The sequence below is a fragment of the Equus asinus genome, chromosome 21 (assembly GCF_041296235.1).
Source record: "Equus asinus isolate D_3611 breed Donkey chromosome 21, EquAss-T2T_v2, whole genome shotgun sequence".
Classification (NCBI taxonomy): domain Eukaryota; kingdom Metazoa; phylum Chordata; class Mammalia; order Perissodactyla; family Equidae; genus Equus; species Equus asinus.
The window spans coordinates 76,258,731-76,282,536 of NC_091810.1; the positions used below are offsets into that span (position 1 = coordinate 76,258,731).

At 49.2% G+C, this 23,806-nt stretch overlaps 1 protein-coding gene across 2 annotated transcripts in view; it reads left to right on the forward strand.

The window, feature by feature from the left end:
- Window positions 1-17,059, forward strand: part of TBC1D5 (TBC1 domain family member 5) — a 564,348-nt gene extending 547,289 nt beyond the window's left edge. For both annotated transcript variants that reach the window (XM_014842157.3, XM_014842161.3), the window contains 3 exons: window positions 8,134-8,213; window positions 9,036-9,191; window positions 13,042-17,059. In XM_014842157.3, the coding sequence (XP_014697643.2) occupies window positions 8,134-8,213; window positions 9,036-9,191; window positions 13,042-13,344 (539 nt within the window). In that variant the 3' untranslated portion in view covers window positions 13,345-17,059. The remainder of the gene's footprint in view (window positions 1-8,133; window positions 8,214-9,035; window positions 9,192-13,041) is intronic.
- Window positions 17,060-23,806: the final 6,747 nt, after the last annotated feature.

The following is a 23,806-nucleotide window of genomic DNA, read 5'->3' on the forward strand; positions in this document are numbered from 1 at the left end:
CAAACCACGCTGAGGCAGCGTCCCACATGCCACAACTAGAAGGACCCACAACGAAGAATATACAACTATGTACCAGGGGGCTTTGGGGAGAAACAGGAAAAAATAAAATCTTTTAAAAAAAAATTATTTGGGCAAAATTCAATTAATGTGTTCATAACCCTATTAATATATTCAAAACCCCACACTTCAGGCACACGTGCAGCTAAACTCTGTGGGCAGAGAGCTCAACCTTCCCTGGCAGTCTGATGTGGCCTCCAGTCATCTGAAATTCAATTCTTTTTTCAGCCTCCCTGAACTTGTTCTATTCTAGTGGAAGTCTTTGTCCCCCCTGGTTTTATTATCAGAAGACTTGACACAATTGGTCAGCATCTTCCTTGTACCAACCCCATACCTATTTAGGAAAACTTAGCAAATTATACACTATCTTATCCTTTCCCAGGCTGAGATACCACAACTCTGATCACATGGCCTCAATACAGACTATCCATCTTTCATCATTTTGTTTTCCATTTTCTGGCTCTCTCCCATTTTCCCACATGCTTTTTGAGAGAAGGAACCCAAATTGAATATCCTTCCCTCTCTTTCTTTTTTTAAATATAATTCCCAAATCGTTCATCTTTCTTAAACTGTGTGACTGCATAGTCTGTCCTCACCCCTCCCTACCAGGCTGACTCTCCATGTCCTCTCACCCCGGCCCTTACCAGCTATTGGCCCAATAGGCAACAAACTTATCCAGCCCATCTCTGTGGAAACAGGCTTGCTGCCAGTTGCTGGAAAGCTCAAGGACTTTGTGGCCACCACAAGCATCTCATGCTGAGCTTGTGAGTAGGGGAAGGTGAAACCCAAGATAAGAAGGCTAATGTTCATTTTTAAATCCCAGCTTTACCAGTTAACTTCCACTAGATCCTCATGTCAGCAAACCTCTTATGGCCTGAGATTTACAAAAAATATATCCATCTTAAACCCAGTTCAAAGGTCTTATTTGACTAAATGATGTAATTTCAGGAGAGTCTTAGCCAAACTGCTCTCCTATCTCATTGCTCCCAAATGAAAGGGCATGATGGCAAAACCCCAGGATGTTTCCAATTAGTAAGGCCCTCGCTAGGTTTCTGCTTTCATTTTTAGAAGGACGTATTCTCACAAAAGCATCTAGTCATTACTGGAGCTTAGAGAGCTTTTAAGTGTAAATATATATATAAAGTCTCTTTTTCTGGTTGACCTTAAGGTGGCAGCCATATTAGAAATATGATAGATTTTACTTCCATGGCACTCTCTGGCTGTCAGGGTGGTAAATCCTAAGAGAACAATATGCCAAACAGTAGAGATCAGTAAACATTTGGAACTCTGTGCTATGCACACTCAGCTCGCTTAAGAGAACTACTTATTGCCCCAAAGACTAATCTTAAGTGTAATACATATATTTGCTTAGTCTTACCCTTGGGTTTTCCTAAGTAATGCTCCTCTTCCAGTGCTGAGTGTAGGATCATCAGCCATTCCGGATGCAAAATAGGACCCTTATGATTTGCTTTTTGCTTTTTAAGAATGTACTCAGCACCAAGCACCTGACTTAGTACTTGGCTCTTAATAGACCATCAATGAATGTTATTTGCTTTCACCTGCCCCTACCTCTTCTTTTTTTTTTTTAAAGATTTTATTTTTTTCCTTTTTCTCCCCAAAGCCCCCCAGTACATAGTTGTATATTCTTCGTTGTGGGTTCTTCTAGTTGTGGCATGTGGGACGCTGCCTCAGCGTGGTTTGATGAGCAGTGCCATGTCCGCGCCCAGGATTCGAACCAACGAAACACTGGGCCGCCTGCAGCGGAGCGCGCGAACTTAACCGCTCGGCCACAGGGCCAGCCCCTGCCCCTACCTCTTCTTAATGCAGGATCTGGTTGATCATGCTAGTATCTCTTAATTCTTAATCTGAGAAATATCTCATCTACATCGATTCTTCAGGAGATAAAAATCAGCCCTAATGCTGGCGGGCAGGTCATTGGTCATTTGGCCAGTATTTACTAAGTACCTGCTCTCTGAAGTAAAAAACAGGTTCTGGGAGAAGTAGGTTTGGGGTAGGGTGAGAATGTACCTCATTAGAAATACCTAAAGTGACACATAGCTTCACATGAAGCAAACTGAGGTCCTCCCAGAGCATCAGTGATCTCAGCAACATTGGCAGGGACAGGTGGGGTTCTAAAGTAAGAGGGACAGAGTGAACAGAGTACCACATTTGGATCCAAAAGACCTTGAGTCCAGGATTTGTCATGTAGAACTGTGCAGTTTCAGGAGACTTTCAGTCTTTAAGCCTCATCTATGAATTACAGTTCCAAGAGCCAAAGATGAAGTAGGAGGGAGTCCAACAACTGGACGGTTTCAGAGGGAAGACTATAAATAGGAAGCCGATGCTTGAACAGTTTTAAGGTGGACTTTGAAGAAAAGGAGGGATGTAGTGTTATAAGGAGAATAGGAGGTCCTTCTAGAAGGGGAATGGCATTTTCAGGGATTCAGAGAAATACACACCATGTATTATTAAAGGGTGAATTTGACGCCTACAGTCTTCTCCTAAACCTGCCTTCTCCCAAGATCTGGACAACTATGGCACACACTCTGAGCCGAAACCCCTTTGCCAGCGGCCCAGCCAAAGCCAACAGTAACAAGTACAGGTCTGTCCCACTCCTTAACTAATGGCCACCTCTTCAACTGCTGCCACTTTGGGCATACATATGACCTTATGTCAGCCCTACATGTGACCCCTCTATTTTGTAACAGCCTGCATATTTCCCCTTTGGAGTCTGGGACAGTCCCTTGTGTGAGATTGTCAGAGGTCAGGGTAATTAAATCTCTGTCAGAGGTGAGAGGTCCTCAGAGAGCAGAATTCCCTTATCTGGGTATTTAAGGTACTGGAGAAGGAAAAAAAGATGTACTAAGCTAAGCTATAGTAACAGGAAGGCAGTATGCTAGAAGTGGACTGCTTTGATTATTTTATCTAATCTCTCCAACAACCCTGTGAGATGGGTATTACCCCCATCTTACCAATGGGTTTAGTGACACACAGATCACAGCCCAAGGTCTTCAAAGTCCAAGCTGTTTGATGCTAGTGCCAGTGGTCCAGAAAGGTCTGATAGAAAAGATTGGGCAGTCAGTTTTGCATATAGGTGACTTCCTGTTGCTGGCTGACCTCACTTAGGTCAGTTCCACCACCAAATAAAGGGCACTGTCATCTCAAGGCAGTCGAGTTAGTGCCAAGACCCCATCCTGGGCCTTTTCATGGCTCTAGCCCCTCCATCAGTGCCATATACATAGAGGGCTCAGGAGTCCAGATGATCTGGAATCTAATCCTGGTTCCACCACTTTCCAGTTATGAGACCTCAAATAACACACACGGCATTTCTGAGCCCAGCTCTCTTTTCTGTAATAGAATGGTGGGCCTCATCTAGAACCGTTGGCGGTATTGTCAGATGAGGTAATGTGGCCACGTAGAAATGAAAGCTACCAGGGCCTGAGCTTCTGGTGCACTAGGTGAATCTCCCCCCGTGTATGTATTCCTCACGTTAATCCTGTGAGGAAGGTTCTCTTACTACCCCGAGGTACAAAGAAGTTAAGTAACTTGTCCGCTTCCACCTCCTCTGTCTAGATGTTAGTTCTGCTTTTGTCCCCTTTCTGCTGCCCTTCTTGATGAATATAGGCTTACGTTACCTTCTGTACCAGCCGTTTCAATGAAAACTTTTTTTCAAGCATTGAAGAAAATAAGGGTTTTAAGAAATTGAAAAAGTAGTTTGTGTGCCATTTCCATTACCCTCAGAGTTAGAGATCTATTTTTGTGGCATTGACATTTCATGAAAAATAGTGGAGTCACCATGAGATTGTTATGTTGATAAGATTTTTGTATACTTTCCATAGAAGTGCTTAGTTCTGTGAGGTGTTCCCCATGAGTTTCAGCGCTCCAACAGTTATAATATATGATACTTACATAGAAAGAGATTACAAAGAACGTAACCTTCCTCCTACACAGAAACAAAAAGAAAGACCCTTTATGTCGTAATTTATTCTACCTCTCGCTGTAAGGAAAAATAGGCATTACATTGGAATTTAAACATTTCACATTTCTGCCTTTAATATTTTAAGGCATGAAAAGGCATTATTATGTTTTTCTATTTTTGCATGCAGGTACAACTTACTTAAAGCTGCAGGTTTGTTACTAAGAGATTATATATTAGTATATATTAGTAGAATGTTCGTTAATGCTACCTTAAACGAATATATAGTAGAACCATTTAGGCAAAGGATTTACATGGTCAGTACTTTGTTAGTAAAATGAAAATTTTTGTATTCAAAACGTTTAGCAGCCTCTGAAGGTGCCATTTTATTTTAATTAGGATTTCTATACCCTCAATTTCTTAGAGTGAGACTAGTCAGCTTAGTTGATTATGGCAGAGGCTTATCCTTAAAATTAAGTGAACATTTTATGTTTAGGTGGGTTTTCAGGGGAGAAGGTCCGGTTTTTCATCAGATTCTAAAAGGTTATGTTTGAGTCTGTCCACAAACTGAGGCTGCAGAATTGCCGGGTGAGGGTCCGCCGCGATGACCCTAAGGCTCTGGGCTCTTCTCCCTCCCCAGCTGGGCCCTTGGCTGCCCACGGTGCACAGCAGGCCAGAGCCAGCCTGGGACTGGAGATCATGTTGTGCGAGCAGGAGAGGATTGGTGGGACTCCTTGGTCCCCTTTCGTTAGAGGATTTCCCTCCTGGATAACGGGTAGTTTGGTTGCTGTGCTGAGTCGAATAAGGTTCTCCCTAAATTCGTGTCCACCCAGAGCATGTGAGTGTGACCTATTTGGAAATAGGGTCTTTACAGATATAATCAAGTTGGGCTGAGGTCATCCTGGATTAGGGTAGGCTGTAATCCAGTGATTGGTGTCCTTATAAAAAGAGGGAAATTTGGACAGAGACACACAGGGAGAGTGCCATGTGACAGTAGAGGGAAAGCCAGGGATTGCGGACAACTGCCCGAAGCTGGGAAGAGGCGAGGAAGAATGCTTCCCTAGAACCCTCAGGGAGCGTGGCCTGCCAACCTTGCCTTTGGACTGAGAACCTCCAGAACTGAGGATGAGTTTCTGTTGTTTTAAACTATCTAGTTTATAGTACTTTGAAACTAATACAGCTGCTAATAACATAAACCCAAAAAACAAAATAAACAAATCAGGAGGTTATTTCTTGTTTTAAATAAAAGAAGCCCAGAGGTAGGCAGTCCAAGCAGGTATGGCAGCTCCATGATGTACCCAGTACCCCAGGCTGCTTCTGGCTTTCTGCCCACAGGCCTTAAGCTGTGATCCTCATGCACGTGTTTGCAAGTTGACTTGTGGACCTCCTGCCAGCGTTTCAGGCAGCAAAAATGGGGAGAGTAAAGGCACAAACTGAGTCAGTCCCCCTGAGGAGCTTTCCAGAAGCTCCATGCAGGGACTTCTCTTGCACCTCATTGGCCAGAGCTGTGTCACATGACCAACCTTGGCTACAAGGGAAGATGCACACAGTCCTGCCCTGAATAAAATCTGTGACGTGTTGGTGAGGAAGGAGTGGAGGGTAGAGTTGGGGTAGCCCACCAGCAGCTCTGCCACCTCTTTCGACCAGTGCAATAGAGAGGATCTAGGCTTGGTGGCTGCTCACACTCTTATCAAGAGGGAGCACATGGGGGGATGTGGCCTGTACAACACGGAGCATCATTCTGCCTTAGGCCTGTAATGAAAGACGAGAGGTTTCTCTTGTTCCATCTTCCCAGTATACTCATACCTTCTGCCTTCATCAGCATGCCCCTTTCAGCCTCCACCTGCAAGCACCACCACCACCACCACTCCTGAGTATATGGGTTTGTGGCAGACTCACAGCAAAACAGGGCATCCAAGAGAAGGTGGCCAGGGCTTCCTGGTTCATGGGACTTTCAGGCAACATGGCCAGTTAGGTTTTGTAAGATCTCAGGTATACACTGGTACTTCTGTAGTGGGACAGTAAATCTATGTGCCTGAACTCAGGTGTACGGAAGTCGTGCTGTGAAGTTCTGTTCCCACCAGTGGCAGTCCAAGGCTTAAACTTGCCAATTAAAGGCAACTCGGTCTCTTACAGGCCAACTGTCTCAACTGAGCAAATGCCCCCAGATAGAGTTTCTCCACTCTGTCTCTTCCCGCCGCCAGCATGGTGTCAGAGTTCTGGGCTGGCTTACATGGCTCTGTGGTGTTTGAGGAAGGGCCTCTGAGTGCCCTCTGGGTCTTTACTGGCCTCTAAGGAGAGCTCTGTTCCTGCCTATTCCTGGGCCTCTCCCCACTGCAGCCTCTGACTGCCCTGTAGGTCTGCAACCTATGACCCTAAAGGCCTTTGGTTTTGCTGCTGCTGACCATGGGTCTCACCATTACACTGGGGCAGGAACCGCGCAATTTGGACAAACCCTTTTGCTTCAGGATATGTTCCACAGCAGACCATCAGGGGCAGCAGGAGACGAAGACCCAGTCAGGGCAGCAGGAAACATCATGTTTGGTTTCTGCCCATTGCCTCTTCTCCTGGCCCCCCGATGTGCTGAGTGTGGCCTCCAGGGGCCTCCTCTCCGGTAGTTCCTTGGACCGAAGAAACCCCCCCTGCTTCCTCCACATGTCTTGGCGCTCCTGCATCCATTGGCTAAACTTCATCTCATGGTGTGGGGGCTGGCCCCTGCTGCCCCTGCTTACCCAGCAGGAGCTGGGGAATCCGCCCCACCTCGCAGCTCAGCAGGCAGAACCAACCACCCTTCCCAACTGCCCAGCCACTGTGCGCCCTGCTGCTCCGGCAGCCCTCAGGCCCTCAGAGCTCTGCTTTCCAGCCATAGCAGTCATAAAAACCAAAGTAACCCTCTGCAGTCCTCTACAAGACCTACAGAACTGTTTCTTGTCAGTTTTCTGCAGTTGATTGTTGTTAATGTCTTGTTGAGTGGATTTTGTGTTGTTTTTTTGTTGAGAGAGAACAAATTGTTACAGGCTTTTAAGGAAACCAAAAACGTTAGCCGTCTAATTATATCTATTATTCCATTCCCATTCATCTTGCGTTCTTGTTTTGGAGCAGGCCTTTCTGATAGCCAGAAACTACAGTCACATTTTCTGAATAAGTAAAAGCTGCTGTTTCCTGCTGCAGTGTGGAAGAGGACCTGTCAGCCTGGTTTATAGGCTTATTCAGACTGCAGGTTCTAATAAATAGTCAGGCTGGCCTCGTGTTGATGGTGTCAGTCTTTGCCTTGCCCCTTACTGGAAATACCTTCTGAAAGTATTTAGAATAGCAGTGTTTTGAAATGCAAGTTGCAAGAGTATTTTTCCATGTTTGTTCATTGTCAGTAAGTCAGTCAGTCAGTCAGTAAATACTTATTGTGTGTCTGGTGGCAGCCTGTAGTGCCATGAGTTTGTCCTTTTATTCTTGCCACTGTGTTGAATCGACAACATGCTTTACCATTTAATTCCTTAAAGACGGTGTCTTTATTAATTTCTGTCACCTAGGAAGAACAGGTCCTGAGAGAGAGAGGTGAGTTAACATGAGTGAACCGGGAGGCAGTGTAGGAAGCCCAGGCCAAAACGCTTCCTCCTAGAGGTTAGATGAATGTTCTAGGCTGTTCACCACGTGGTAGGTCAGCAAAAGGTGCCCTGGTCTGTCTGTGAAAGTGCAGACACATCTGTCGTTCTAAGAATGCATTCATGTAATGTTGGTGGCAAGACTGTGCGTGCCAGGCTCAGTGCTCCCCTCGGCTCTGCCTGGCACCTCCCCATCCGCATTTTGTCAGCGCATCCTCAGTGGGAATAGTTGCTGAGAAATTTGGCAGAAAAATTCTCAAGTTTGTCTGAAGCTATGGTGTGGCAGCAGATAAGTTATACTCAGAGCATTAGTTATAAAATGTCATTGTAGAGGTACAGACTTCCAGTTATAAAATATGTCATCACAGGTATGTGATATATGGCATAGGGCATATAGTCAATAATATTGTAATAACTCTGTATGGTGACAGATAGTAACTAGACTTATCATGGTGATCATTTCATAATGTGTATAAATATTGAATCGCTGTGTTGGACACAACTAACATGATATTGTCAACTATACTTCAATTTTAAAAAATATCCTTGTTCTATTTTTAGTGAACATTCAAGATGTAATTTTACAAGAAAATTTGGAAAAAGAAGATCAAATTCTGGTTTCCCTGGCAGGATTAAAACAGGTATGTCCATTGATCTGACTTGGTGTCCCACAGGCTACCCTTTTAGTGCCTGTTGGGAGGGCACCCTGGGGCATGGAGTACCGCAGGATCAGAGCCAGTGTCCCCCCAGTGCCTCGTTGTCCCAGACAGAACCCCACCCAAATCTTCAGCTCCTTCTGCCCCTTGTTCCTTCTAGTGATTGTGTCTGACTAGCTTGCAGCCTCAACTGGTTTTCCATTTCCCACCCCTGCCTCTTCCTCTTACTAAGCCCATTCTCTTTGTTCCTCACTTAAAGCTGGTGTGGTATGGTCCAGCATCACATCCAGTCATCCAGCCATGAATGCACAAATGTCCTTGGAGCACAAGTCTTAATCACTACCTGCAGCAGGCCTCCGGCCCTCAAGGGCCACATTTATTCAACCTCTGAAGCGCTAGAGGGAATGTAAATGTCAGCAAAAAGAGAGTGCCGCTCTCAAATGTCCTCCTGTGTTATTAACAGCTCAGCTGCAGCGGAGCCGCTGGGGTAGCCAAGGGCTGTTCCGTGGGGCTGGGTGTGCAGCCAAATGGTGCTTCCAGCTTTAAGATAACTGCCAGGGGTGCGGCACCCATGCCCGACCCAGTGAGAACCTGGCCATTAAGACTCTGAAACTTTCCTTGGTCGTTAGTAAGTCAATGACTTTATAGAGTTGGATTTTTTAAAATTTCTTTCTTAGAGTAATATATTCATATCCGTACTATTAAAAACTGGTCAATGACAAGTCTAGTTTAAATGTATTAGAGTTTCGCTAGCATTTAAAAACCAACTCATTCATCTTTTGTATTTATTTTCTTCTTTGAAAATAGATCAAAGACATTCTGAAAGGTTCTCTGCGTTTCAACCAGAGCCAGCTGGAAGCGGAGGAGAACGAGCAGATCACCATCTCAGACGACCACTACTGCTCCAGCGGCCAGGGCCACGGCCAGGGCCAGGGTGACCAAATGCCTGGGGCTGCCAAGCAGGTACAGGAGCTCTGATGAACAGTGTCACATTAACTTAATGGGGGCACATTCACAGTAGTTCTTCAAAGCTATGAATAACAAAAACCTTACCAAAGTTACTTGAAATTACTATGTGTGAAGTTCAACTGTGAAATAACAAGTGGCCTGAGCCGGGGATGGTGTATATGACTGTGCAGATTGGTTACCTCGATGCCTTAGGGGGTGCCATTCACAATAATAATTAGACTGGTGTCTCCTAGAGTTGTGCAGTGCACAACCTACACACCTACATGTAGTAGTTTTGGCCTGAACCTCCTGCCGGTCCCATTGTGTCGCCTTAGAAAGCCTGATCTCTGCCTCTGTTATTGGTCATTTGCCTCCCGCTGATGCCTCCATTCCTCTTTAGCACAGGAAGTACTGTCCGTGCTTTCCTAATGCTGTCTGGAGTGTATTTTGCTTGGTTAGAACCTTTTTTACCTTCAAGGGGAAAGACTTCTCATTAACGTCCATCCTCTAAGGCAGAGAGGTCAGCAAACTTTTTCTGTAAAGGGCCAGATAGTAAATGTTGTAGGATTTTCAGGCCACATATGGTCTCTGTCACATATTTGTTTTTGTATTTGTTGTTTTTGTTTGTCCCTTTCTTTTTACACCCCTTTAAAAATGTGTAAGCCGTTCTCATCTTTGGCCCAGGGGCCGGAGTTTGTTCACCCCTGTTCTCAGCTGTTGACGCTGTGTATAATTTATTCTAACATAGAATCACAGAATTTTCCAGTTAGAAAGGATCTAAGGAACTCCTCATGCACTTGGTCCCGCCTGCTCGCTTACCAGGGTGGAAACGAAGGCCAGAGAGGTGCATGGGCTCAGTGGACGTTATGTTTTCAGAGCCCAGGTCCCAATCCAGTAAGCTCCAGCTGCACCATGCCACCTCACTAGACATTATCTGATTGGACTAAAAATTCCTAATAATACTCTTTTTAAATGGCTTACAGTTTCATCTTGAAAAATGAACATTAGCAAAATCTCATCTAAGCCACTTTCTCAAAAACTACCATCCAGATGCTTGTAAATTATTTAATTTTTATGACTTTAAGAAAGAAAAACGACATTTTAGAATGGAAGCATTTTCAGTTTGAAGAGTACGGGGAGCCCTGTGTGGTTAATTTCATCCACCTTTAAAGGGAAGTTTTCACAGAGTATTTTGAGTCTGCATTTTTAGCCACATGAAAACCACAATAACATTGCAAGTTTAATTTGATTAGTTCCTCCAAATTCTCTTTCCCTACACAGATGTTTAATTTTTTAATAGTCATTATTTGTTTAAATATTATTGAGCTTAGGCTCACCACCCCCCCAACCTTTTTTTTTTTTTTTTTTTTTTTTTGCCTGAGGAAGATTCACCCTGAGCTAACATGTAACCTTTCCATCATCATAGAAGATTTCTGTTGAACGCACTGGTCTATAGTTGGGCTCACCTGCTTCCACCATGGTCCTAAACTCAAACTAAGAAACAAGGCAGAGTGGGGGGTGTATATTGTGGTGGTCCTGGCCAGTTTTAGGCAGGACTGACAGGTTGAAAAACCTTTTTAATTGTGCATTACATGCCTGTATTTGTCAAAAAGAGAGGATTGACCTAGGAATTTACAAAGTTTCTGTAAATGATATAAACGGCACCAGGTAACAGCTAAGACTGCTATGGAAACCCAGAAAGAAGGCATCTTTGTGTCTGGAAGAGTTCTAGGTGGGAGTCCAGAAGAGTGGGGTCTTTTAATTTGCTTTGTGACATTGGCCAAGCCACCAGGCTTCCAGTCTGGGCTTTATTTTTTGATATAAAGATGGGGGAATAATAAAAGAAGCTGGTTTCTGAGGCCCTGTCCACTCTAATGTGCTTTGTCTAAGCCCATCCATGGGAAATACCTGGGAATTGGGGGCTTGGGAGGGATGTTATGCACAATTTATAACTTGACTTCACTACTTTTCCAGAGACGCTCCAGATAATTAGTGATGGCAGGAACTATCTTTACTTCCAGGCTCAGGTTTTGTAAGGTATCTCTCCTCTTCAGAGTCTTGCTAACGTCTTCACTGTGAGCTGAAGGAGAGTAGGGGATCATGGTATTTCCGTAGTAAGACACCACTCTAAAAATAGCACCCACTGTACATGCCCATTTTATTTTCAACCTAAGATAAGTTCTACCAAGCAGTGTTCCAGCCGTAGACCCCGTGTGGGCTGAGAGGTCAAGGTTTTCAGTTTACAATGCAGGACGACAGTCATGTGAACCAAGTGTCCACTCTTTGGGGCTAGGAGGTCAAAGCTGAGGTCCCAGGCAGCCTTACGTGCATCTCATGTGTATATGTGTGGGAAGATAGGCCCCACTCAGACGTCCCGTCTCACCTCCCCAGGGGCAACACAGCCCTGACCAGATGCACCTTACAGAGAGACAGCAAAGGGGAGGAAAAAAGGCAGTCTTGCTCTCCCAAACTGCCCTAACCATTTGTGATCACCTCCCCTTCTAACAGAGGGCCGTGTGTTGTGTATCTCTTCGGTTTTGTAAGAATTAATGTGTTGATAGAATGTAAACAGCTTTAAAACTTGAGATGAAGAGCCTCAAGGCCTGTTGTTTCAGCACTGTGATATTAAAAGCAGATTCTATTTCTGTTCTCCAATTAAATATCTTAAAGGTAGACGAATTGTCAGAGGGTGGAGGCACCTAAGCCATTATTTAGTCACCCACCCCCCATCACCAAGGAGAACATACGATTCAGAGAGGGGCCTGTCAGTCAGGCCCAGATGTCCCTTAGAAGTGTTGCCAACTACCTGTCCAGGCTCTGCCCACAGCCCACAGGTGACCTTGGCCATACCAGTCTGGAGGTCAGAGGACCCAGGGGGCACTTCTAGCCAAGAGGCTCGGTGTATCTCAGCGTCAGACCCTGCACCTGTCCCACCCAAGCCATGGGGAGAGGAGGCAGGAAGAGTGGGGAGGGAGCCAGTAGGGCACAACCCTGGCTTACATCAGCGCTGGGGACGGTGCTCTTCCTGCCAGGCTGGTGTTGGGACATCTTTGGTCGGATTATGGCTTCACTTCCATCGCAGGAGAGGCAGGAGCTTCCCTGGTCTTGACCCAAAACCTTTACTGGTTCATAGATGTCAGTTTCTTTAGTTAAAAACAAAACCCTACTCCTAATTGCTTAGAACGAAAGGAAAATAGTTGCAGAGAAAAGCAATTCTGTCCCTGTACTTTTTGCCATGTACTTTGCAATGATCATTCCTGGTTTTCGTGTTTGTAGAACCTACCAGTTACTGCCTCTGTCCCGGGGGACCCGCAAGTGCATACCCAGGATGAGCTAGCTGTGAGTTACAGATGAGATGAAATATACTAGGCCCTGCTAAAGCTGTCTTGTAGGCAAGTAGCAAAATCACTGTGGGTACGGGGCTTCCATTAGGGAGCGGTCCTATGGAATTCACATCACGCACATCATCTCCTTGCGTGGCGACCACACACTGTCCTCAGCCCCATTTCACAGAGGAGAGTTCTAGCAAGGAGGAGGAGTGCTTTGCACAGCAGGGTGCCACACGAAGCTGATAGGGATTATGTCTGCAGCCTGCTGGCCGGCTCCTGAGCAGGCCTCTCTCAACAACTGCCCAAGCGGGAGGTTTGCTTTGTTCCCTGGGAAGCCAGTGTTCAGCTTCAGGGGGGCTGGCCCTGCACCACCGGGAAGCACTTGGGCTTCAGGGAAGCAGGACCAAACACCGCGTCTTTCCAAGGAAGAGCTCAGGGTTGAGGTGGCCTAGATTTCCATGGCGCGCTCCCCAGCCCACAGGGCCTCTCGCTGGCTTCCTCTCTCATCCTCCTGTCCTTCTGATTGTACCTCACAGGCCTCTTCAGAAGTGCCAGGGTGCGCAGACAGAGGGAGCTCAGATGACTTCATCCTGGTTTCCAAAGAAGACGAGGGAGGCAGCGCCAGGGCATCCTTCTCGGGCCAGGCCCAGCCTCTTCGCACCCTCAGAAGCACATCTGGGAAAAGCGAGGCCCTGGCCCGCTCCCCCCTGGTGTTCTCCGACCCACTGATGGGCCCAGCCTCCGCTTCCTCCAGCAATCCGAGCTCCAGCCCCGACGACGACAGCAGCAGCCACAGCAAGGACTCTGGCTTCACTATCGTGAGCCCCCTGGACATCTAACCACCGTGCCCCAGGCCTGCCTCACGGGGACCCCGCCATCTGCCTCAGCAGCCCCAAGGCCAGGCTGAGGCTCCCCCAGTGGAGACCCCTCTGAAACCAACACTTCTTCCCCAGCATGCATGTGACATTGGTGCAGCCCACTGGAACCCTTTAGAGGGAAGCAAATCGGGCCCCAGAGCTCACAGACTGATGTTCACCTGCAGACGCGGCTTTCGGGGCCCAACCCAGCCCCGCCCACCGTGCCTGCGGTAGAGCCAGGTTGAGTACCCAGTGTCACACTCACCGTCGAGAAGGACCAAACCACAAGTAGAATCACTTTCCCTCTGTCCTCTCCTCCCCACCTAAATAGGTGCAGCAACTCCATGACTTATATCTAGAGGAAGGAAGAAGAGTTGGTTTCAAATCTTCCCTCCCTCAGAAGATCGGGCAGAGGAAAAGAGATATCAGGAAAGCTTCTCTGTGGAAATCCCTCTCTCAGCCTGTTCCCTTCCTCTCTTGGGAAGCCATACAGCAGAGCCAAGTGCAACAGAATGGACTAGAACTAGTGGATTCCAGGGCTGGAAAGAACCCATTACTGGCCTCAGAAAGTTACAGTGATCTTCAGAAACAGGGTCTAAGCTTAGGATCGTATTTTGGTGTGATGTGGTTTAGATCGTTTCATTTGTTAAAGAGTCCATTTCCAAACCTCAGGCCAGATGGACTGTGGTCACCGCTGTCCCTCCTTAAACAATTGCATTGCACCTTTTAGAAGCTTTCACATCCAGAAAACAGGTCACTTTAAGCCAATCTTTGCTGCACTGATTTCAAAAGTTGTAAGAATGTTACTTCCTTGAACTGGAAATTATGACCCTGACTTTGTGGGATAAACACCTTTCAGACAGTCGATTTTGGGAAAGTTTCTGTAGTTTTGGGGCTGTATTCACCTGTCAACTTAGAAGTAAAGGGAAAAGCCCAAGCTCATTCCCATCCAGAGTCAGGATCTCCCATTGGCCTTAAGGTAACAGCAACCGGGAATTAGACCTGGAGTCCCTCCTGGGGAGCAGGGCTTCCTAGAGAACATTCCGGGTGCCAGGAGGATGCAGGATTTCTGCACAGCCCTTCCCTTGCTGGGAGCCAAGTGTAGGAGCAACAGGCCTGGGCCCCATCGTGCGTCCTAGGCGCCATGCCAGGGCAGGCCCAGGTCTGATGTGCCAGTGTCGTCCTGCGTTCCAGTACACAATAGGGGTGTCCCCTTGTCACTTGTAACTTAGGGAACCGTCATGAACATGAAGCGTTGCCTGAGCTGTTTCTCTCCTTAGGAGAAGAGCCCTGAAAAGGACACTTTTCCTCTCCTTTGCCTGAGCAGGAATTCTAACAGGAGAGACACGGTACCCACTTCACCTCATCAGGGAGCAGGCTCCCTCTCCCTGGGCTGCCGGGTTCTTTGGGCTTCTCCTCGGAGGGCGGCGAGGGCTTTGGGCGGTGGAAGCTTTTGTGGCAACAAGTGGAAAGCTAAGTATGAAGCAACAGACACTGTTTACGTCCCTCCCAGTGCTAACCATGTATTTTTCTATAGACAAATGTGGTCACGACATGATTTCCCACTTGCTCTCCAGGATGACTCGAGACTCAGCTACTGCAGGGAGGGTTCTAATGAGCTCTGCAGTTTGTTCTTGAACTCTAGCAGGGAAATCTCCTCCTGACACATCAGCATGTAAGCTGAGTAACAGTCACTCTGGTTTTGCTCAGATGACGGGGTTGGTTGGCTTTCCACAATTATTGAGAGAGACACTGATTAGTTCTCTGGCTCTGACTCTGAGCTCAGCACCCTCTGGGCAGGGGAGTTGCTGAGTAAGTTGCTGCCGAGTATATGTCCCCTTGATGACACTTCCTAGGCTCCCAAGGTTCCCATCAAGTAAGTGGCCTTGCAGCTGCACAGGGGTAGCCATTACTTTCTCTCAAAGGACCTGGCCTGGGAAGGTGCTGGTGTTTCCGTTCTAAAGTAAGAAGTGTGGACCTGTCCTTGCTGGGGCTCCAGGACAGAGACTGGAAAGGGCCATGAGCTGACGGTCCCCTGGCTGCTGGGCCACAGTCATCTGCTCACTTTCAGCATTTCCTTGGCCCTGAGAGCTAGAGTCTATGAAAGCCAAGTGTCACCGGCCACACAGCCCAGACACGCACCACACCAGCCAGGCGCCAGGCTCGTTCCCTCAGTTGGCTGAGTGTTTAACGGTCACAGAAAACTCCCAGCCCTGCACGCACGTGCGGGTGCGGCCTCCATGCTGTGCTTCCGTGTTGGGGCCACGTGCGGAGCAGGGAGGTCACTCAGAGGGTGGCCCCCGACAAGCCGTTCCCTCCTCGGGGGAAAGAAACACACGAGTGGAGTGGGGTGCGGGCAATGCCACCCTCAAATTCCCAAAGGTTCATGAGGTTCAAGAATTGTGTTACTGTCTTATCTTTTTTAAGTGACTTGTTTTTATTCTTCATAGTGGAGCATTGTTTGCATTTTTCTTAGTTACAGTGCTATCAAAGAATATATGTTCCTTCCTTTTTTATTATTTTATCAGGTACTTGTGTTTAATTGCATATTTTTTAAATCCTGAATATATGAAACCTTTTCATTTTCGTTAGCAAATGTGGTAATCAGTGGAACCCTCTCATGTTTTGATTATTGCAGTTAAATATATTTTATATACATAAAGCTTAGATTAATTCTCATTGTCATCTGCTTTTTTATACATGTCCCTGTGTTTCATGCATTCCTCTCTGATCAGTTTGGAAATTTAGGTTAAAATTTATCTCTGTACGTTACATATGGGAGTTACAGATGAGAGAATGAAAGTCACTGTGACTTTGCCTTACTTAGTCTGTATGCCAGGGGGTCATATGACACTTTCAGCATTTCCCTGTGCTGGCTTACTCTTCCAGAGATGACCTCCTGCTGATGCTCACTGCAATCTGGGAAGAAATGCTATCGCTGCAGAGTGGACGGGACCATGGGGAAGCCACGCCCCTGCACTGGCCTTAGCGCCTGACGAGCGCAGTCTCGCTTCAGTCACTGGGGGTTGATGGCCTGCCATTAGTGAGAACGTTGCTCTGCTGTGTCGGAGACAACAAACAAATACAGAACTGTGTGACAGTTATGTTGTCTCCTAAGGATTACCTGCCAGAGCTGACGCCAATTTATCATTTTTCTTTTATGGTTTCTTTAAGCAGCTGCCCCCAGGGGTCATTACAGAGCAAGAGTGTGTATGGAGGACTTACATCCCCGCGCTCTGAGTGGCTGTCCTGTGGAGCCCACGGCCATCCCAGCCCTCCTGCCCTGCAGATGCACACCTGGCCCCTGCGCCCCGGGTGTCCAGTGCAAGGGCGCAGGGGGTCGGGGGGTAGGATGAGTTGCAGACAGCAGCTGGCCAGCCAGGCTTCCTGCTCATGGGCCCAAACTGCTTCCTCAGTGTTACTTTCAAAAGCTCTCTTTTTATAGTGTTGAAAGAAATATAAAGTTCCTGTGAGCAGGCTTGAGACCACTTTGATGTAAAAGTTGTCATAATCGTCTTCTCACAGTGGCACAGTTCATTTGATTTACCAGATACTCCGTTGTGCCATGTATCTCCTGTTGCTTTTTTCTCATTATCTTTATGCTGTAACTCATATTGATTTAAGAAATGACTTATCCTTTTGGCAAAGTGATCCCATTCAATATGGTTATAATAAAAGACTAATGTCAAACTGAGAATGTCGCTTAACTTGTTCCACGCCAGAGTTTGGGGCCCAAGGTGCTGACTAGGCCTGACCCAGTACAGCCGCATCCAGTGCAGGGCCAGGCAGGGCGTGCCTGGTGGGCGGTGCCCCCAGCCCGGCTTCACTCACACTGCTGCACGGAGCAGTTGGGACCTAGGCCTGACCCAGGGCCCTCACCTAGCTCGACCATTCCCTTCCTCTCCTGTTTGGGCAAGTTGCTTAACGTCTGGGGCCTCAGTTTCCTTATCTGCAAACCGGGGCTAGTAGTAGCCACCTACTCCGCGGGGTGTGGAGAGGCTCCAACAGGACAACACACGTAAAGCACTTAGAGCAGAGCCTGACGCCTGCGGAAAGGCAGGACAGTTTCCAAGGTGACGCTTCCTTCTGAAGGAGCCACTGGAGGTCACGTAGTCCCACCCCTTCCGTGGACAGCCCGCACCCCAGCAGCTTCCCAGAGGCCTGGCCATCTGCTCCGGGGGCCGCATCAACCCCAGGGGCCCACCTGAGGCAGCCCTGCTCAGCCTGCTGGTCCCAGAGGCCATTTGGGGGTGGCCCCAAAGGCTTGCCACCTGCTCCCCACTATCTCCCCTCAACACCAAGTTTGCCTGGTGGCCTCCCTTAACACCCAGTGTGGGGTTTGCTGAAGAGGCCACAGTGTTGGGGGTGCACTCCAAGTCTTAGGCTGGGAACTGGGACAGGTAGGGGGTTCTTTATAGCTTAGGTAGAGCCACGAAGCCTGTGGCACGTTAGAATTTGTGCTTGTGCCCATCCCTAGCCCAGGCCTCTGTCCCAGGCCCAGTTGACAAGGGTCTTTCCCTCCTGGGGGTCACCACACCATCCCCCCAACTGACTTCATTAATCACAAGTTTTGCCATCAAAATGTTGGAGGACCCGGCACATTTCTTGGACAGCTGATGCTGGTGACAGTGACCCGTGCTTCCCCTGACCAGCGACAACCACACACACTGGCATCCCCCACAGGCTGCCAGGAGCAGAGACGCTGTGCAGCAGGCACAGTCGGTGCCTCACCGATCCCTCTGGAAGACTACCTCATGGCCACTGGGCCATCCTCCTGCCCTGCTTGGATCTCTGCCTGAGGGCTCTTCCCAACCCCGTAAGCTGCTCTGCTGCCTGCAGGAAAGCGTGAGGAGTCACATCCCCTGGGAGCAGCTCTCGCCTGAAGGCCGGCCAGGAGAGGTGGGTGGGCAGCTCCCCTACAGGGGTGAGTGAGGCTGCTGCCTGCCTTCCCCACCCCGCTCCTGCTGTTTCCTCCTCCCACATAAATGAGCTGCTCTGACATCTTCTCAGGGCCAGCTTCTCGGGGAACTCACACTGACACCCCTTCCTTCCCAGCCCCTTTGGGCAGAAGCGGACCCCTCACTCCCCTCTAGCTGGGGTGGTGGGCCAGCAGGAAGCGGCTGCAGCTTGTCCAGGTGGGTCCGGAGGGCTGCGCAGAGGCACCTTCCATCACCGCTGTGGTGGGCAGAGGAACAGTTTCACGAGTCCACCCAGGCCGGGGCAGCCCTCTGAGCGAGTTCTCACTCCCAGGCCCACCAGGTTCCCAGTTCCTCCAAATGAGCGTCGCCCATGCCTGAGTGCCCTGTTAGAGGAGCTACTGACAGCTTCGTGTTTATTTTGTAACTTGCCCCTGTCACAGCCAGCATTCTTAGCCTTTTGAGGATGTGTATGTGTCACCAGAAAGTGCCACTCTAAGAGGCACATCTGTTCATGAGAAGGGATGGTGCTCGCAGAAAGGGGCAGGGCCCTGGAGACACAGGGGCGACATGCTGGCCCAGAGAATTCATTCAACGTTGCTGCAGTCGCTCCTTCAGCAGACTCAACACCCTCGAAGGGTGAGGCCACATGGGTGCTGGGGACACGCAAATGCCCCTCAGATTGCCGGGAAAGGCAGGAAGAGACATGTTTCTATACTAGGAACACAGAAAAAGGTTTAAATACTAAGGGAGCCCAGAGGAAGTCCTCCCTCCAGCCTGGGAGGCTCCAGAGGCTCAGAGGTGAGACTGGTGAGCTGGGCCCCGTGTGAGTCAGCCATCCTCCCCTCTGCGGTGAGCGAGAGGCCACTCCACTTCCTGCTCCGTAAATGCTAGAGTCTGGGTTGAGGAGTGGACTTACAGCAGCCAAGCAGGTTGCGTTTTCCCACAGACGTGCTGTAATGGGGCACTGGCCCCTCATTAAGGACACGATGCTGTCCCATCATCCAGTTGTAGCCACAAAGTGTATCCAGCTCAAGGAACCCCAGGAAGGCTCCTGAGGGCCTGACATCATCCCGGCTGCAGTCAAGGAAGCAGCCTGGCAGCGGGACCCTCCTGTCTCAAATTCAGAGGAGTGACGGGATATGTTGCAAGGCATAACTCAAGGGGTGAAGGGGCTGCAGTAGACTTCACCTCCTAGAGGGTCCCCCCAGGGGAAGGACAACCAGCAAAGGCCATGCCATAAAGAGGAGAGCATCATCCACTGCCCTTCCAACGACATCTTTGGCCCTCACCACAGGTACCCCCAGCTCCTGCTCCCTCAGCTTCTGGCCCTCGTCCTGCGTCCATCCAGCTGTTCAAGCCAGGCACCACTGGTCCCTACACAGCCTCCTATCCTGGTCTGTCCCATAGCTCGGTCAGGTGCTCTTCTCCACTGCCCACTACAGGGGAGGCCTCATCCCCATTTGCTGGGCCTGGTCAGTGGCCTTGTTCCTCTGACTATCCATCTCACCTCCTCACCTGGAAAGAGATCTCACCAAGAATCCTCTGAGCCCTCAGGATGAAGGGTGCCTCTTGCACCGCCCACCTCCCCTCACAGGGCTGTGCTCCAGCCCCACTGGCCTTCCTCCTGCTGGTCCCTTTCCTTGTTTGAAGCTGCACACATGCTGTTTCCTCTGTCCAAACACCTCTCCTTACTTTCCAATTTATACATGGTGGACACCAGCTTCAATGGCCAGACTGCTCTGGTGAGGTTCCCCCCGACTCCTCCTGCCCATGGAACTGCTTTCTGCAGGTCCCATCGTTATATTTCACTTTGCCCACTGTGCCAGTTACTATGGCTGCATAACAAATTACCCAAAGCTGGGTGGGACAAAGCCACCATTTATTATGCTTATGGGTGGTGTGGGTCAGGAATGCAGACAGAACATGGTGGGGATGGTTTGTCACTGGCACCTCTGTTGTCTGGGGCCTCAGGTGGAAGACTCAAAGGCTGGGGGCTGGAATCTTCTGAAGGTTGGGTCACTTAGATGTCTGCTGAGATGCTGAGACCTTAGCTTAGGCTGTCAGCTGGAACACCTACCAGTGGCCTTTTCATGTGGCCTGGGCTTCCATGCAGCATGGTGCCTGGATCCCAAGAGCAAGCATCTGGAGAGAGAGATTGAGAGTGAGCCAGGTAGAAGCCATTTCACCTTTTATGACCTAGTCTCAGAAGTCATGCAACATCACTTCTGCCACATTCTATTCATTGAGGTAGTCGTGAGCCCACCCTGCTTGGAGAGGAGGGGGAAAAGATTCCAGTTTTTGATGGAGTGGGCAATGTTCAAGAAGCACATGTGAGACTGGAAGTATTGCCGGGACCACTTTTGGAGAATCCAATCAGCCATGCCCATCGACTGGAGTTTTCTTTAAGGCAGGCAGAAGGAGGCTGCAGCCATGCAGTGGTAGGCGAAGGCCGCTCCAGGGATGCTGGAGCGCTTACACGTGCCGTCCAAACCCTTGGTTTGTAACTGCTCACTCCTCTCCTCCAGGAAGACTTCTGTGATGGTTTTAAAGCATGCCTTCAAAACTCTGTGACACTCCTCCCATCAAGGGCCCCTTGAATCTTGGCTTTGTGAGTTCTTAACCAGTAGAATATGGAGGACATGATGCAATGCCAGTTTCTGGGCCCAGACCTTAAGAAGACAGGCAGCTTCTACTTCCTGTCTCTTGGTGCACTTACTCCTGGAACCCAGCCACCATGCTGCAAGGAAGCCCCAGCAGCTCTGTGGAGGGGCCTATGTGAAACCAATAGCCAATACCAACTTAGAGTGTGCCATCTTAGAAGTGGATCCTCTGGCCCCAGGTGAGACTGTGTGGAGCAGAGACAAGGTGTACCTGCTGAACCTTTCACAAACCACAGAATCATGAGCAGACAAAATGACTGCTGTTTTAAGGAACTAAGTTTTGGTGTGGGTGGTGATGCAGCAAAGGACAACTTTCCCTGATGTCCTAACTAGCAAGATGCATCTCTCCAAACTCCCTCATCTCGGGCCCATACCTCTTTCCCAGCTCTCCCAGTCCAGAATTTGCGTTTCTCTTCTTGAAAAGAGGGCCTGAGCTTCACCTAGTCATTCACCCATATTTACTGAGCACATACTATGTTCTAGGGGCTGGAGACACAGCGAACAAGATAGATAAGACCCTCGTCTTCAGGGAGCTTGCAGTCCAGTGGCAGAGAGAGGCAGTGCCTTCTTGTTCAATGCATTGCCTTTGCGGATGGACGGAGGCGATCATTTCAGATGAGGTGATGTGGCAGAGACTCTTCAGGAAGTCCTTTTCTGCCCCCCGCAGGCAGGGACACCACTCAACCGTGTCTCCCAGCCTCCTTGCAGTGACTGAGCTCAGACCACTGGAGTATGAGTGATGACCCAGGAGCAGTGTGTGGAGGGGGAGGAGATGAGTAGATGACCCTGGGAGCCCCCAAATGCAAGGGTAGGGGAGGTTGGGAAACCCCCTTCAATCCCCAGATTTTGAGACCCAGCCTGTCCCAGATTTTTCCCAAGCCTCTTTGTCATTCTTTGCTTTCATTCCCACAAACATCCCTGCTAGGGAAAGAGCCTGAGCCCGCTCTGTCAGCCTGGGGAGAGAGAGAGGCCAGTGTCAGTGCTAACCAACCCCAGTCCATTCATTCAGAGACTGTAGTGCCCAGTAGACAGCAGTGCTTGTTGGATTCAACCCTCAAGATGCCAGAGCCCCAGCCGACCCTCAGCCAATTGAGAGGGGACTTTGAGCATGACAAGTAGGCTCTGCGAGCCTCCGCTTCCTCATCTGTGAAATGGGGGGGATGCCAAGCTCGGCCACCTCGCAGGGCTGCTGCAAGTGGAATCAAGTCTGTTAAATGCAAGGCACTGTGCCCAGCTGCCACCTGCATTAACTCACACAATAACCCCACGGGGGTCGGTGATGAGGAAACACAAGCCTTGGGCTCACCTGGCCAGCGTGTGCAAGCAGCTGCCTGTGGCCCTGCCCCTCCCCGCCCTGCAGCCAAAGGGCAGGATTGGAGGTGGCCTTGAGCACCCAGGGGTCACAGGCCCTGCCGGTCTGTGGGACCAAGACCAGCATGCTCGCGGCAGCCTTTGTTTCCATCCACTGGTGTCAGCATCACTGCAGGGCCCAAACTCACGACGTGGCAAACTATGAAGGCACCATCCCCAGGCGTGTGTGTGTGATTCACCCCACGCTCTGACGGCAGTGGCAGGGCTGCTGCTGGGTTTCTCAGAATCCTGCCCCTCAGATATTCAGAGAAATTCAGACTTTCAGAGAAAGTCTGTTGGTGTGCGGCAGCGGGGTTAACCACAGAGGCTGAGCAGGAGCCCAGGGAGAGCTGGTTTAGCAGGGCCAGCCGGAGGTCACCCTTCCTGTAGCAGAGCTCAAATGTCAGATCCATCCCCCAGGCATGTGTGGGGGTGGGAGGAGCACTGGACGGGGAGTCTGCAGCCCGTGGGCAGCTCTGTTGCGTTGCGCGGTGCACAAAGCCCACCAGGCCGCATGGCATTCACCCTCCCACTTAGACAGGACCCCATCCCAGCTCGTTCAGGAGACTTTGAGGAGCCCTCACCATCTCTGACACTTGGCTTCTCCATCAGAAAAATTAGGGGGTTAGATTATATCAGGTGCTTTGTTCAAACACTTTCGAGTTTAAAAACCATAACCCACATAAAGAAATATGTTTTACAATGTACTACACAGGATAACGTTAGGTGCTATAATTTGCAGGTCCCAAGACGTCAGTGGCTTCACACAAGAAAAGTCCATTTCTCACTCACACAGCTGCAATGCGAGGTTTCCAGGTCTGTGGGTGGCTCTCCTCCAGGCAGCGATTCAGGGACCCAATCACCTGGACCCATTCCATTGGCGAGAGCAAGTCACCCAGGGGCCTACCTGGAGGAGGTGGGGGGTGGGGGGGCTTGTGAATGGTTGTTCCTGGCAGGGCAGCCCCTCCCTAGGGACATACCTATTCTATAGGAGGGGAGCACAGATCTGGCAGATAGCCGCCTCTGCCATGCCCTATACACACACACACACACACACACACACACACACAACTTAAATAGAAGGTTCAGGAAACAAACTTGCTCATACGTGTGTGATACCTTCTGATTCTCCAGACCTTCTTTCTTATTTAGTACTGGGCATGACCCACTAAATTAATCTCATGACCAACTATTGGGTCAATGCCTACAGTTTGAAAATTCAGATGATTTCTTAAAGAAGTGACCATAATATTGTCCAACTCGAGAGTGTATGGAGTTCCGTGGCTACATGTCTTGAACTTTTTCAGCCAGGAGAGATGCTTAAAGCCATAGCTGCCACTCAGAGGAGGATGCAATGCAGGAAAAGTGGCTTTTAACCCACACTAGATTAGGATAGCCTCCTAATCTGTCCGAAGAAGTGAGGCCTGGCCAGATGTCCAGGGACAGAGGCACCTCTGTGGGCCCAGGAGGGCGGTTTCTGAAGCAAATCACAGACCAGGTTTGGAGAAAGGACGT